Source organism: Ailuropoda melanoleuca, chromosome 6 (genome assembly GCF_002007445.2).
Source record: "Ailuropoda melanoleuca isolate Jingjing chromosome 6, ASM200744v2, whole genome shotgun sequence".
NCBI lineage: Eukaryota > Metazoa > Chordata > Mammalia > Carnivora > Ursidae > Ailuropoda > Ailuropoda melanoleuca.
In genome coordinates this window covers 42,368,769-42,383,764 of record NC_048223.1, presented here as the reverse complement: position 1 = coordinate 42,383,764, position 14,996 = coordinate 42,368,769, and the positions used below count along the sequence as shown (strand labels likewise).

The following is a 14,996-nucleotide window of genomic DNA, read 5'->3' as shown; positions in this document are numbered from 1 at the left end:
AGTGACTAGCAGACGGTATTGGTTTTACAGATTTTAGAGGTTTTTTCCTATATTCGGGTAATGTAATTGTCTTCACATTGTTATTTTTACAAATAAAATCTTACATTTTGTATATTTCTAAGCCAATTCTAAATAACCATTTGCAATTGCACTGTATATCATACTCAACTGAAAACAAAGTAGTTGAAGCTAACCAACTTGTAAAATTAATCATACAGTAGTGGAAAATAAAATATATCATTCATCTCAAAGCTTGTAAAAGCAGTTCTAATGAAAAAAATGTATTCTGTAATTGAAGTTTTCTGTGTGTCCCTGAGTGAGGGGTGATTGATAGGACTTTAAATACATGTCACTTTTAAATGAATAAGTTGTTAAACTTTACAGACCAGCAGATCCTATGCAATGCTGTGTCTTTTCTGCAGTGTTTAGGAAGTCTGATGTTTATTTTGGTGTGTTGCCATTCTTGGATCACAAATGCCAGTAAATGATATATTGAATACATATTATTGCTCTCTAAATTATCTTTTTTATAATTGAGTCAGCTATCAGTAAGGGCTGCTCCTTCTTGGTTTTAATATACTGTGATCATTAGTAAAAAATATCAAAAGCCTAGGCTTGGGATCATTTTTCGGGAAATTATATAATCAGAGAAAGAAGGTTTTGTGGTTATGGTTCTAACAGCTTGCATAAGAGTAAAATTAAATGATGTGTTTCTTAAGAACAATACTACATATATTGCTACTTTTTTTGAAAATTAAAAGTTCAGAATAATACATTTTGAAATTCATAAGTTGGATTTACATACTGTCTTCTGTCCTGCCATTAGTGTATTAGTAAGGTATGACTTCTTATTTCTAGTCCATTAGAGAGTCTCCTTTTTTAACAGGAGATGAGGGATGGGGACAGCGGAGGACTTTTTAAATAACATAATTTTAATACCAGCAAAGTTTACCACTTCTGTCCGTCTGGGGTAAGTAGAAATTGACACAGCATTTCTGGAAACTACTCGGGCAGCTTGCCAAGAACCTTAATCCATCCCTAGTAAATCATCAGAGTTAGGGCAAAGATTCATGTTACACAGGTGTCCAGGGAACAGCCCTGTAGTAGTGAAGGTTTGGGAGTAATACAGTCAGCAACCGTCCGTGGCTCCTTGTATTTTTACATGTGATTGGAAAGAAATATCCTAAGATGTTAGCAGTGGTTCCATCATGCTTGTGGAATTATGGGTGACTTTTTCTGTTTTCTAAGTTTTCTACAATGAGGGAGGATGTATTCATTTTACAATTTTTTAAGTTTGGCCAAACTGCTTTTTTTCAAAGTTGGCAATATCATGTAGATCATTATGTTGTAGCAAGGATGAGATGACAAAAAACCCAAGTTTAAGTAAAATTGTTCCCCTGCCAACTCATAATTGATTTATTTCTTATATAATCTTATTTATATTACAACTTTTTTGTATTTTAATATGTCTTAACTGTGAAAAAACAATAAATTGGAAATATTATTCTAGCACCTAGCTTTTCTGATACTAGTTTTTATTAATAGCATACTATTTGTTGAAGATTCCATTTTATTTACTGCATGATTATACATGTACCGTGATCTTATTAAGCTACATTGTCAGATTCCATTTGTGTGCTTCTTTTTAGAGCTTGGCCACTCTCCTGATTACCTCCCAGATCCTTAACCAAATTATGGAATCTCTTCTTCCTTATTGGCTCCAAAAGAAGCACCATGTGCAGGTGAAGAGGAAGGTGCAGGCGTTGAAAGCCGACATCGATGCTACATTGTATGAACAAGTTGTCCTGGAAAAAGAAATGGGAACCTACTTGGTAAGTTTGAATATTACTGAATTAACCATTGACTAAAAGGGAGTAAGTCACGCACTGAGCGCAACAAATGCGTATATGCTCACTGTCTCAGATGTGGCTCCTTTATAAGTGTCTTTCCCGCCAGTGTCCTCACGAAGAGCTACGTTAAAGCTTAAAAAAAGGTGGAACTGGGCATTGAAATGTTGCTGTCTTACATCTGAAGTTGTGCCTAACAGCAGCAGAGGGGGAGTTTGGCCAGTTCTGTCTCCACTCTGTGGAGGTTTGAGGCGGCCATTGCTGCAAAGATTCTGGAGCCAGAATCTGGGGAGGGATGAGAAGGCTGTGGAGAGGTGGCACATGCTGGCTCGGGTGCTGCGATGCCTGCGGGAGACTGAAGCCCGCTGCTGAAACTGGAGTGCCAATCTGCAGATTCATTTCGAGTTCAAATTACTCATGCTAAATACAAAACGGTCCCTTTATGACAGAGAATGTCCGAATTCTTTTTGGGCACTGCCAGCAGATCCCTGGCTGTATGGCCACTTGTCACAGTTGAAACATCTAGCTCGTGAAACCTGACCATGTGTTCACGGGCAAGGGGTGTTGGGGTCACATCTGCCTTAGGTCACTTTTTCTGCATCCTGCCCCTTCCTTCTTGGTGTGGGACTCTCCTGAAGGAAATAGACCCTGAAGTGGCTCATCAGTGAGGGTCCATTACTGGTAAACTCTCTTAGTTTTGTCTTCCATCTTGATGAATCATCTTTTGAGTTTCTTGGCTCATGAGTCCCTTTTCCTCACGTGCGTACGAGTTTTAGTTCGTACATTCATTTTGAGATGGAGTATATTCTCTCTCTGCTCACTTTTCCCTGCCTTATTTTCACAACTGTCCCCTGAGCCACTAAGTCCTTAGTCCAGAACCATGCGTTTGTAGCCCAGAGCTCCCACCTTGTGATGACCTCAGGGATTTTGGAGAGCCAGTGGGTAGTGTGCTGTTGACACAAGCTGTATTTCCAGAGCGGCAGTTGTGGCTTTTTTCAGCCCCTTTCAGGGGCAGTGGAACACCGTCCTAGCTCCTTTTGTGCAAACAGCCTGGCCCCAGTTATGCTGCCCTGGAGTGGGGTGCCTTAGTCCCCTGCTCCATGGATGCAGATCTAGCTACCTCTGTTGGCCTGTGGATTGGAGTCTGGTCGAGCTCCTACTCACCACCTTGCATTTTGTTCCATTTCTCACCTATGCAATTGTTCTGGTTTGTGAGTGGTGCTTTGCCTCTGATGAAAATATATGTATGTGCGCTAGCGTGTTCTGTCACTGCTGTCTTTGGGGGATGATGTGATTCAAAGTAAAACTTTATAGCGCACTTGACCAGTAACACGATTTATGTTTATATGTGAAGTGTCAGAGAAAACACAGGCGTCTGTGTGCACATGCGCACAGGAGGAGTTAAAGGAACACATGTGCACAGGGTGGTGCCATGTTGTCTGAATTGGTTGAGGACTAGCTTACTGTGGCCTAAAAACTCAGTCTAATTCATGCTGTGTCCAAATCCTTTCCTTGCTTGATCTGGGGAGTGGTATTTCTGGCCGTATTTATTTTTCATCCTTCACTCTTTTATGGAAGCCAACCAGCAGTCTTTCCGCCAAGCTCTTTCTTAAGAGAGATCCCCTCTGCATCCCCTCTCATTTTTAGAGGCCTCTTTTCCCAGTGCCCACCTGGAGCTCCCACACCTCCCACTTCCCCTTCTCCCTGCCCCAACTGTCAGCAGCCCTCCTGACCCAAGCAAACCCTCACATCTTCTGCTGTTCATGTCCTGTCTTTCCTGCCCCTCACAGTTTCTTGAAATAATTCTCCATATTATTATCTCTACTTCCGTACCTCTCTTCCTGTAATCAGTTAGAATCTGCTTTCATCTCTTCTTTTTCTCTGAATTATTTGGGCAAACAACATCATCCCCTGAAGCGCACCAAACCAAATTCACACTCTTCTCTAGACCAGTTTCTTCTCCTTTTCCCCTGGCTCAGTGAGTGGTGTACAGTAATTCAAGCAATATGCCCCTTGCCCAAGCAATTTTAATTGATCTAAGAACTGTATGCTAATAAGGTGACACTGCCAGAATCTTAGACCTCACCTTTTTGGCCCTTCATGGCATTTGATAATACCTTTATGAAGGAAAGTAAGATAAGCATTGCTTTTCCCATGTTAATGAAAGGCAAATGAAGCTCTGTGTTTTTAGTCATTTGGCAGCTAAATCAGGAACCAGATTCAAGACTTCGATTTTCCGGTTCAGTCTTTCTGTCATTGAGCACAGGCTCTCTGATGTGAAGTGAAGGAAACAGTGCATTAGTTTCTCTTGCAGGTCCTGGGTCTGCAGGTGAACACTGGGGTTAGCAGTGCTCCTCCTCGGCTTGGTTGCAGGGCCCTGTGTGATCTGACACATTTCCTCTCCCCTTATCCTGTGTGCCCCCGTCTACTCTCTCCACTGGAGTGACAATCCAGCCTTTGGTATTTCAACTTTCTCCATGTATTGGGAAGTGACTTCTTCTCAGTTACATTTGATCTAGGTCATTGTTTCCAATGCACTGATCCCCCCTCTTGGTGTATTTTTCTCCTCACTGAAGTCAATGAACTTAGAATTGTGTTTTCTGTAAAGCTCATCCTGAGTGCTGTATGAGAATCTAAAATAATACTACCAAGTTTGGGGGGAAAAAACCAATCTGACTGACACACAAAAAACATTATAAAAGTAATACTTGTTATGCACTATAGGGAACTTGGATAATGCAGGACAGAGTAAAAAGTAAGGAAAAAGAAAACCTCCATAATGTCCCCACCAGGGGTAATCCGTTAGGGTCTTCTGACCCTGCTGCGTCAGCCACAGGCTAAGGCCGTGTAGTGCCTCGGTCTGCATTGTGTACCGCTGCCCCTTTCCTGTGAACTGCCAGTTCATGTCCAACTGCATAGCTGCATGAGTATGAATTTTCATGATGAATACTCCAATTAGAGCAGCATATTAACACACAGCAAATGAATTGCCTTCTAGTAAGCTAGACATTAGGAAATTTGCTAAAAAACATAAAGGAGTATTACTCTCTACACTGAACATTTTTGTCTTGGAAAGTGCAATTACTTTTCAAGCAGTATTTTATTGATGTTAAGGTTTTTATTTAAATGAATCAATGAAAAATATTTTTTACAGTTTTGAGCTTTAATTTCAAATATGGTAACTATAACTAGGTAGAACTACAAACAAAAGGCCTTTGGTGTCCTCAGTCATTTTTAAGAGTTTAGGGCCTCAAAGACCAAAAAGCTTGAAACTGCACACCTAGAATAACACCCCTGCCTTTTTTGTTTTTCAAGGCATTGGCTTTGGTGCAGCCAGTTGGTCCCATTGTTTCCTCTAAGATTCAAGCTTAGCGATTACTGAAAGGTACTACCATTGTACCTCCTCAGGGGGCATGATGTCACATCGCCCCCTGTGTGGGGCTGCCTTGTTTGGTCCCTTGATTGACATGGTGATAGGCAGATTGCAGAGGCGGTTTTTCACTTTGTAATGAATAAGTTATCTGCTGGTAGATATTTTGAGACTTTGCTGTTTCATATAATTGGTAGCTCTTCAAAAACAGTTTTTAATTGGTTGTTGCTAGTACATGGGAATGCTGTTGATTTTTGTATGTTTTATCCAGCAGCCTTGCTGAATCCTCCCATTATTTCCAATCCATTTTCTTAGATTTTCTATGTAGACAGATATTTTAGCTATAAATAAATAATGGCTGTTTTCTTTTTTCCTTCATCTTTATAGTTATTATCTATTGGGCTTATTATATGTTCTATATAATTTGGACAGTAGTTACAACAAGAATCTTTCTCTTGTTCCTGATTTTTTTTTTTTTTTGTCTTCTCATCATTGTCATGTTTGTCACGTGTTTTTGGTAGATAATTTTTTATCAGTTTAAAAATTTTTTTTCCTTATTTACTAAGAGTTTATATAGTGAAGGATATTAAATTTTATCAAATTCTTCATTTATTGCATCTTTTGAGATTATCATGTTAAATAAAGTCCTTTTGTTATTTAACATTTTCATTTACAATAATAAATTTCCTAATGGAACACCATGTATATATTTAAATGATTAACTCCACTTGTTTAGTATTTTTTAATACATATTGTCATGTTGAATATGTCAGTATTTTACTTAGGGTTTTGTGCCACTTATTAATAATTTTCCTCTCTCAATCACTGAGGTCAGGGTCCCCATGTTATTTATCATGGTAACTCTTAGCAGGCATTCAATAGAATATGGAATAAGGAACAGTTTTAGAAGAATAGCCAGCCTTTGATGTCTGTGTGCTGCTTGTTGCCCACTTTCTTCCTTGTCCTACACTCAGCGTAGGGAACTCCCAGACATGGTGTTTCTCCAGGGCTGGTTTGAGGAGCCAGTGGGCTGGAGCACCTGAAACCAGAAATTTTGTTTTCATTCATTTAGTAAATAGATATGTAAAATTGTTATAATTTCACAGAAAGTATTCTTTTTTTGTTAAAATTTTATTTATTTGTCAGAGAGAGGGAGAGGAGAGAGCACAAGTAGGGGGAATGGCAAGCAGAGGGAGAAGCAGGCTCCCTGCTGAACAAGGAGCCCAATGTGGCACTTGATCCCAGGACCCAAAGGCAGATGTTTAACAGACTGAGCCATGCACGTGCCCCTTCACAGAAGGTATTCTTAATGACTGCTTTGTTCTTAAAATTTTGTAAGGTTGTCTTAGTTGGTCCTTGCTAACTTGCAGCTAATAGGATAGAGTGTGTCTTGCTTAATGCATTTTTGTTTTAGTATGCAATTATTTACTTAGTTGAATTTGCATTTTTTTCCCTTCTTGCTGTTGGAGTATGTCCCTGCTTTGCTAACTTTACTGGCTCAAAAGTGCTCAGAAGTGTAAAAGTACCGATAAAGTGTTAACATGTGCGTATATACTGCACTCACTCGCTGTGTGAGGTGGAAATAGAATGCATAGTGTGGTGCTGTGTGGGGTAGGGGCTCCCTGGGTGTTGTATGCTAAAAATGCCAGGAAGACCTGGGCATGCCTTCTGGAGGCTGCCTAGTGGCACATCCAGGAGAATTTGTCTACACATCTCTGCAGAGGCCCAACCTTACACTGTCGGAACTGAGACAGCACAGTTTTGAAAGCCAAGTGTAGGCTATCAGGATTTGTTAAGACTGAATTGTGGTAAAAATGGCTTAATAGCTAAGATTTTCACTCTTTCCTAACTTGATTTCTACACTTTTCAGAGAAATGAATCGATGCTCTGTCACTGGGTGTATTTTAAAACCACATGTATATGCAGCAACACAGCATAAGGAAATACTTCCAGAAACAAATGCAACCAAAGAGTGGTTTAGAAACTAGTCACCACTGAATCTCCAGCTGAGCGCCAGCCCCCACCCCCTCAGATCAGAGGCACACGTGAGCCTTGAAAACAGCCAGAGACTAACTCAGAGTTCCTGGGTTCATGCTTCATCCACGTACCCAGAGCATCTGAAAGAAATACTTTCTACCACTCCCAGTACTTATGTTTGGGTATTTTCTACTCTAGTGAAACACAAAACAAGAAAAGAAACTGATTAGAAGTGAAATCTGACCTGCACTAAGCTCAGCCACTGAGCCTAATGTCCATGTCTCAGTGAAAGAAGGACTCTGAGATACTGTGATAATAATTATAATTCATTTTAGAATTATTCTATATAATACAGAATATATATAGAATATAATATAGAATACTTAATAATATATATTATATATTATATAAAAATATAATTATATATTTATATACTTTATGTAAATTGACATTTATATAATTTATATAATTTATGTTTATATAATTTATATAATTATATATTATATGTTCTCTATATATTCTCTATAATTCTGTATGTTCTATTATATAATGTATATATTATATATAATTCTACANTAATATAGAATATAACATAGAATGTATATATATAAAATACTTGGTCACAATATTTTAAAGCAATATGTATTATATTCTATACTATATAGATATACTATATAGATATATATACTATATAGATTAATATTCTATTCTATACTATATAGAATATTGATATATATTGCTTTAAAATATTGTGACAAGTATTTTTATTAAGCTGGAGTTGCTGCAGCCTTTGGCTGTTAGGAATAATGCTGGTATGAACATTTGTGTGCTTCTTTTGTATGAACATATGTTTCTTATGAACATACGTTACCATTGGCTAGGTCATATGTTCACTCTATTTCACTTTTTGAGGAACTACCAGACTGTTTTCAAAGGCAGTGGTACCATTTTACATCCCTACCAATCCCATTTTTTTTAACATTTCTATCAGCACTTGTTATGTTTTGCCTTTTCCCCCCTTTTTTAAATAACTTTCTTTTTTTAAGATTTATTTATTTGAGAGAGCATGCGCAGAAGTGGGGGGGGGCCAGAGGGAGAGAGAGAGAAACTCAAGCCAACTCCACACTGAGCACAGAGCTGGACATGGGGCTCAATCTCATGACTGTGAAATCACAACCTGAGCGAGACCAAAAGTCGGACACTTAACCGACTGAGCTACCCAGGGGCCCCTCCCCCTTTTTAATGATAGCCACACTTAATACGTGTGAAATGGTATCTCATTGTGGGTTTTATTTGCATTTTCTTAATGCCTAAAGATACGGGTTGTCTTTTCATGTGCTTTTTGACCATTGTGTCTCTTCTTTGAGGAAATATGTATTCATATTCTTAGCCCATTTTTCATTGGATTATCTGTCTTTTTATTATTTCATTGCAAGAGTTCTTCATATATTCTGAATAGAAGTTTTTTTTTTTAGAGAGTGTGTGTGAGCAGGGTGGGGGGAGGGGCAGAGAGAGTGGGAGAGAAGCAATCTTAAGCAGGCTCCATATCTAGGACAGAGCCTGATGCAGGGCTCAGTCTCACCATCCTGAGATCATGACCTGAGCTGAAATCAAGAGTTGGTTGCTTAACTGACTGAGCCACCCAGATGGCCCTGAATATAAATTTCTTATCAGCTATATGATTTGCAAATATATCCTCCCATTCTGAGGGTTAGCTTTTTATTTTCTTGAGTGTCCTTTGATGCATAGAAGTTTTTTATTTTGATGGAGTCAGATTTCTCTTTTTTGTTTCTTGTTCATTTGGTGTCATCTCTAAGAAACCATTGCCTTATCTAAAGAAAATTTACTCCTCTATTTTCTTCTAAGAATTTTATAGACTTAGCTCTTACATTTAGGTCTGATCCATTTTGAATTCATTTTTGTAGGTAGTATGAAGAAGGAGTCCAGATTCATTCTTTTGCATGTGGATATCCAGCTGTCCTAGCACCATTTGTTTTAAAAAATCATTTTTTTCTTCATTGAATGATCTTCGCACATTTGTTGAAAATTATAGGACTATAGATACATGGATTTGTTTCTGGAGTCTCAGTGCTATTCCTCTATGTGTCTATCCTTATGCCAGTACTACACTGTCTTGATTACTGTAGCTTAGTAGTAGGTTTTCAAATCAGAAAGTGTGATTTCTCTGACTTTGTTCTTTTTCATGATTGTTTTGACTATTCTGGGTCCTTTGCAGTTCCTTGTGATTTTAGGATTAGCTTGTCCATTTCTTTAAAAAATGCAGTTGGAAATTTGATGGGGATTGCATTGAATTTATTCATCAATTTGGGGAGTATTTCCATCTTAATATTAAGTTTTCTTATCCGTAAACATGGAATATCTTTCCATTTATTTAGGTCTTCTTTAATTTCTTTTAGCAATGATTTGTGGTTTTCATTGTATAAATCTTACATTCTGTTAAATCTATTACTAAGTGTTTTATTCTTTTTGATACTATTGAAAATGAAATTTCAAAAAAATTTTTTAAAAATTTCATTTTCAGATTGTTCATTGCTGGTTTATAGAAATACCATTAATTTTTGTATGTTGATCTTATATCCTGAACCTTACTGAAGTTTATTATTAAATTGCTTATTATTACACCTAATAATCTTTGGGGGGGTTCTTTAGGTTTTTTCTTTTTAATGTATATATAACATCTTCTGCAAACAGAAATAGTTTTACTTCTTTTCTTGTTCTGGATGGCTCTTATTTCTTTCTTTGCTTTATTGTTCTGGTTAGAACCCCAAGGACAGTGTTGAATAGGAGAGCTAAGAGCAGACGTTCTTGTCTTGTTCCTGATCTTAGGTGGGAAGCTTACAATTTTTCACCAGTAAGTATGATGTTAGGTGTGGTGATTCATAGTTGCTATTTATCAGTTTGAGGAACTTTTCTACTATTTCTCATTTGTTCAGTGTTTTTATCATGAAAGGGTATCAGATTTTGGGTTTTTTTCTGTGTCTATTGAGATGATTAGATATTATTATATAAAAATATATATTTGGGGATGCCTGGGTGGCTCAGTCAGTGAAGCGTCTGCCTTTAGCCCAGGTCGTGATTCCAGGGGCCTGGGATTGAGTCCCATATTTCAGGTTTCCTGCTCTGTGAGGAGCCTGCTTCTCCTTCTGCCTGCTGTTCCCTCTGCTTGTGTTCTCTCTCTTTCTCTTTCACTCTCTCTCTCTGACAAATAAACAAAATCTTAAAATGTATATATCATATAAATTATTATATATCTATAAAACTTTGCTGTGTTTATTTCCTTTTGCTTGCTTTAGATTTAGTTTACTGTTATTTTACTAGATTCTTAAGGTGAAAATTTTAGTTGTTTTGAGATCTGACTTTTTTTTTTTAAACAAAGGCATTTATACCATGAACTTCCCTCTGAGCACTGTTTTCACAGAATCCTATAAGTTTTGATATATTGTGTCTTAATTTTCATTCATCTCAAAGTATTTTCTAATTTTTTTGTGATTTCTTCTTTGACTCACTGGTTTTTTAGGAGTATGTTGCTTAATATCCATACAATGTATGAATTTCCCAAATTTGTTTCTGTTATTTGATTTCCACTTTCATTCTGTTGTGGTCAGAGAAGATATTTCATATGATTTTTAAGCCTTTTAGATTTGTTGAGAACCGTGTTATGATCACCTGTCCTGAAGAATGTTTCATGTGCACTTGAGAAGAATGAGTATTCTGTTGTTGGATTCAGTGTTATGTAGATGTTGATGTGAGGCTGCAAGTGAACAGTCAAGAAAGAATTCTTTTTTTTTTTTTTTAAGATTTTATTTATTTATTTGATGGAGAAAGACAGCAAGAGAGTTAACACAAGCAGGGGGAGTGGGAGAGGGAGAAGCAGGCCTCCTGCTGAGCAGGGAGCCCGATGCGGGGCTCTGTCCCAGGACCCTGGGATCATGACCTGAGCCGAAGGAAGACGGTTGACGACTGAGCCACCCAGGAGCCCCAGTCAAGAAAGAATTCTTGAGACATTTTTGGTTCAAAAAGGTGCTTTCTGTCCACAGGGACAGGACCTGCGGGCAGAAAGAGTTGCACTTTTGCTGTATGAATCTGGTGGTTATATGCGTAATGCTCAAGGGGGAAGGGGACATGAAGGGCTTATTAGATCATAAATATTTCTTCAAATTTCTACTCATAACACTATTTATGTTAAGATTTCTCTTGTGCTTATCATTCAGTTTGATATTTAACTATTGGTGAGATGTACAGGCAGTCATGAGACCCTTTAAGAATGTAGCAACCAGCACTTAATTTGATACTTATCAAAATTATGCAGGCCATAGGTCAGCCTACTGGGCTAAAGGTGAACATTTTTCTGCTTCTATCCTTCATCAGATGTCTGTTAGGTCTCTGTTTTTGTGGTGGGCCATGCCTTCAACACTAAGCCGGGAAGTTTAAAATTCTGCCTTAGCATTCACATTCTGCCTATGCAGAGGTGAGACCTTAGAGCCTTCTCAGATCTTTCCTGAGATTATGCATGATCCTATGCATGTGCGTGGTCTCCTAGACTTCCAGGAAACAGTTGGAGCTTTTCAAACCCCCGTGGATGTCTCATTCCTCAGCTTGCCCTTTTGAGCTCCCTGGCTAGTCTCTTGTTTGCCCTAGCTGCTACCCATTACCTCAGGCAGACTGATGTTTAAAAATTCAGCTAACATACCCAGGGAGAAGCCTTTAAGCACCAAAGGAGACTCAGTGAAGTTGAATAAAGATGAGCCTTTCAAGTGGGGTCTTCTAGGGTACCACTAACCAGGTCAGATAATGATTTCCCTTTGGGAATGAGGCTTTCAAAGATCTCCAGCCCCACTCTGCTCCCTCTGGTCCTGGGAGTGCATGCTGTTTGGGGGTTTTTTTTTCAAGGTTGCTGCAGAGCTGGGGAGGAGGAGATGAGACTAGAGTAAGTTAAAATGCCAGAAGATTGAGTTGTTTATCATGACTGTATGCGGCCAGAATTGCTACAAGCCTTTGGTTAACTTCCAGAGTATCCGAAAAGTTGGTTCTGACACATTTTGCCATTTTTTTCCATTTTCCTGGAGGGGCAAACTTCTGGAGGTCCTTATTCTGCCATTTTCAGTGGCATCACTGATACAGGAAAGACATTAGTGTTCGAAGCCAGCAGCCAAGAAAGAATTCTTGAGATGTCTTTGTGTAAAAAGGTGGTTTTATTAAAGCATGGGGACAGGACCCATGGACAGAAAGAGCTGCACTGAGGTCATGAGGAGTGACCCCTTATATGCTTTCAAGTTGGAGGTTAGGGACAGTGTAAGCCTCCCAGGTATTTTGGAAGCAAGGTTTCCAGGATCCTGAGGAGACCAGCTAATGTTAGGAAAAGGTCTTTTATTACTGTTTAGTAAACCCTCAATCATGAGATCCTTTAGATGGATATGCTTGGGTCATATGCTTGGAGGATGATTGCCAACGTGTATCTTGGTGAACGGGGTGGGGGGAGTGTTGAGATAAAGGAAGTTTCCAAAGGAATTTTTATGTTAAAGTAGACTTACAGCATCCTGGGGTTTGGGCCTCACTTTGCCTTTTGCCCTTAGCAAAGTATTAACATTGAGGCAGCTGAGTTTCTAGAGGAAGGTCACTTTGCCTGTTGCAAGGACTTGTCAATGGACTGTAAGTAGTGAGGAAATTTAATAATTTTTCTTTTGCCTTTGTTTCCCACATCATCAACACCTTCAGGTTTTTAATGGAAGGTCAGGGACTGAGATTCTGGGGTACCCATGGTGTGAGGGGGGCAGTCATGTAAGATTTCTAATAGTGATGTTTGAATCATTTCTTTTCAGTTGATCAAGAGCAAACATCTTTAGCTTTGCTGTTATTATGTAATAATTCAGTGACTTGGCACAATGAAATGAGAAGCTAAATAATTTTTTTCATTCTTTCAGGGACTTAAATATAAAATTGCTTTTGAATTTATGTAAATTCTGTTGTCAAGAAGAAGAATTTGGGAGGAATTCTAAGATTTTTTTTTTTTTTTTTTTTTTTTTTTTTTTGTTGGAGGCCAGTGCCTTGGGTAGTATTGCAAAATGTTGTTCCTATTATATGATATTAAAACAATGCCTGTTTTTTCCTTGTGGTTTACATTTTCAGGGCACTTTTGATGATTACTTGGAATTATTCCTTCAGTTTGGTTATGTGAGCCTTTTCTCCTGCGTTTACCCACTAGCAGCTGCCTTCGCTGTGTTAAATAACTTCACTGAAGTTAATTCAGATGCCTTAAAAATGTGCAGAGTCCTCAAACGGCCATTCTCAGAACCTTCAGCCAATATTGGTGTATGGCAGGTAATTATTTGAAAGAAAATTATTCCTTTGGGAAAAAAATAGCAAAATGGGGCCTTATGATTAAAAATAGAAGTGTTAAGGAGAGATTTGGAAAAACTGGATGTTACCCTTTTTTTTTGGCCGCAAACTAGCTATGTGACTTCAAACAGTTATTAACTTTTTCTGGGCCTTGCTTTCCTTGTTTTTTCCTTGTTTTTAAAATTAGGGATGGGGTGGAGGAGGTAAATTATAATTTCTGTGACCCCTTTGAGATGTAAAATTCTGATAGTTTTATAGGAAAGTAGCTGCTGTTATTTCACCCATTGGGTGATAATGAGGCCCTCCCACTGCAATGTCAATGCAGATCATGTGGGGAGCCTGGACTTCCACCCTTACCCAGCAATAATGAGATTCCCTTTCCAGTTTCTGCTGGGGTGATCTCAGATAAAGCCTAATGGAAAGTCAGACCTTTCGTCACCACCCAGCACAGCAGAGGCCATATGGGAGTGCACATGAGGCATTTGTACCCCGCCAAGCAAAAGAGGTATCAGTAGGCGGGTTAGGGGGAAGCCAGAACTCTGATCCCTGTCCAGCAATAATAAGGATCCCATCCCCCACCTTGGGTGTCAGTGGTGTCCAAATGGGCACCCCAACGAGGTGTTGTCCCTTCTTTCCCTGCTGGAGCGGTGTTAGAGGAACCAACTAAAACAAAAGTTTTAAATAAAATATAGAATCCTTGAACACCCAAAATGTCCAGGCTTCTATTAAGAAATCATCATACCAGGAACCAGGATGGTACCAAAAAAGTGACACAGTCAGTAGATGCTACCATCAAAGTGACAGATGTTAGAAATATCAGACAAAGATTTTAAAGCAGCCTTAATAAAATGAATACATCTAAAACAGATGGAAAAGTAGAATATCTTAGCAAAGAAATAGAAGATATAAATGAGAGGCAAATAGATATTTTAGAAATAGAAAATATAATTAAAATAAAAAACTCAGTGGATGAGTGCAGTAGCAGAATGGAAGGAGTAGAGGAAAGATCAGAAACTGGAAAATAGAGCACTAGAAATGATTCAATCTGAATAGCAGAGAAAAAACAGACTGACAAAGTAAATACAACCTTAGAGACCTGTGTGGCTATAACAAAAGATCTAACATTCCTGCTGTCCATGTCCAAGAAGGAAAGGAAAAAGGAGGGGCTAAAAAATACTGGAAGTAATAATGGCCAAAACTTTTTTATTTGGCAAGAGAACTAAAACTACAGATTCAAGAAACTGAGTGAATCGTAAATAGAATAAGCCTGCAAAAATCCATGCCAAACACATTGTAATTAAACATATGAAAACTAAAGACAAAGAAAAACTTGAAAGCACCAGGAGAGAAATGACATGCTATCTACCTATAGGGGAAGACAATTAGAATGACAGCCAGTTTCTCATCAGAAACCATGGAGGTGGGAGGAAAGTGGCATAGTATCT

General features: G+C 38.4%; 1 protein-coding gene across 8 annotated transcripts in view; it reads left to right on the top strand.

Moving 5' to 3' along the window:
* Positions 1-14,996, top strand: part of ANO10 (anoctamin 10) — a 224,788-nt gene that overhangs the window by 34,773 nt on the left and 175,019 nt on the right. For all 8 annotated transcript variants that reach the window (XR_004626047.1, XR_004626046.1, XR_004626048.1 and 5 more), the window contains 2 exons: positions 1,650-1,832; positions 13,342-13,533. Coding sequence is in view for 5 of the 8 variants with exons in the window: in XM_034662329.1 (XP_034518220.1) it covers positions 1,650-1,832; positions 13,342-13,533 (375 nt within the window). In the remaining 3 variants the exon portion in view is untranslated. The remainder of the gene's footprint in view (positions 1-1,649; positions 1,833-13,341; positions 13,534-14,996) is intronic.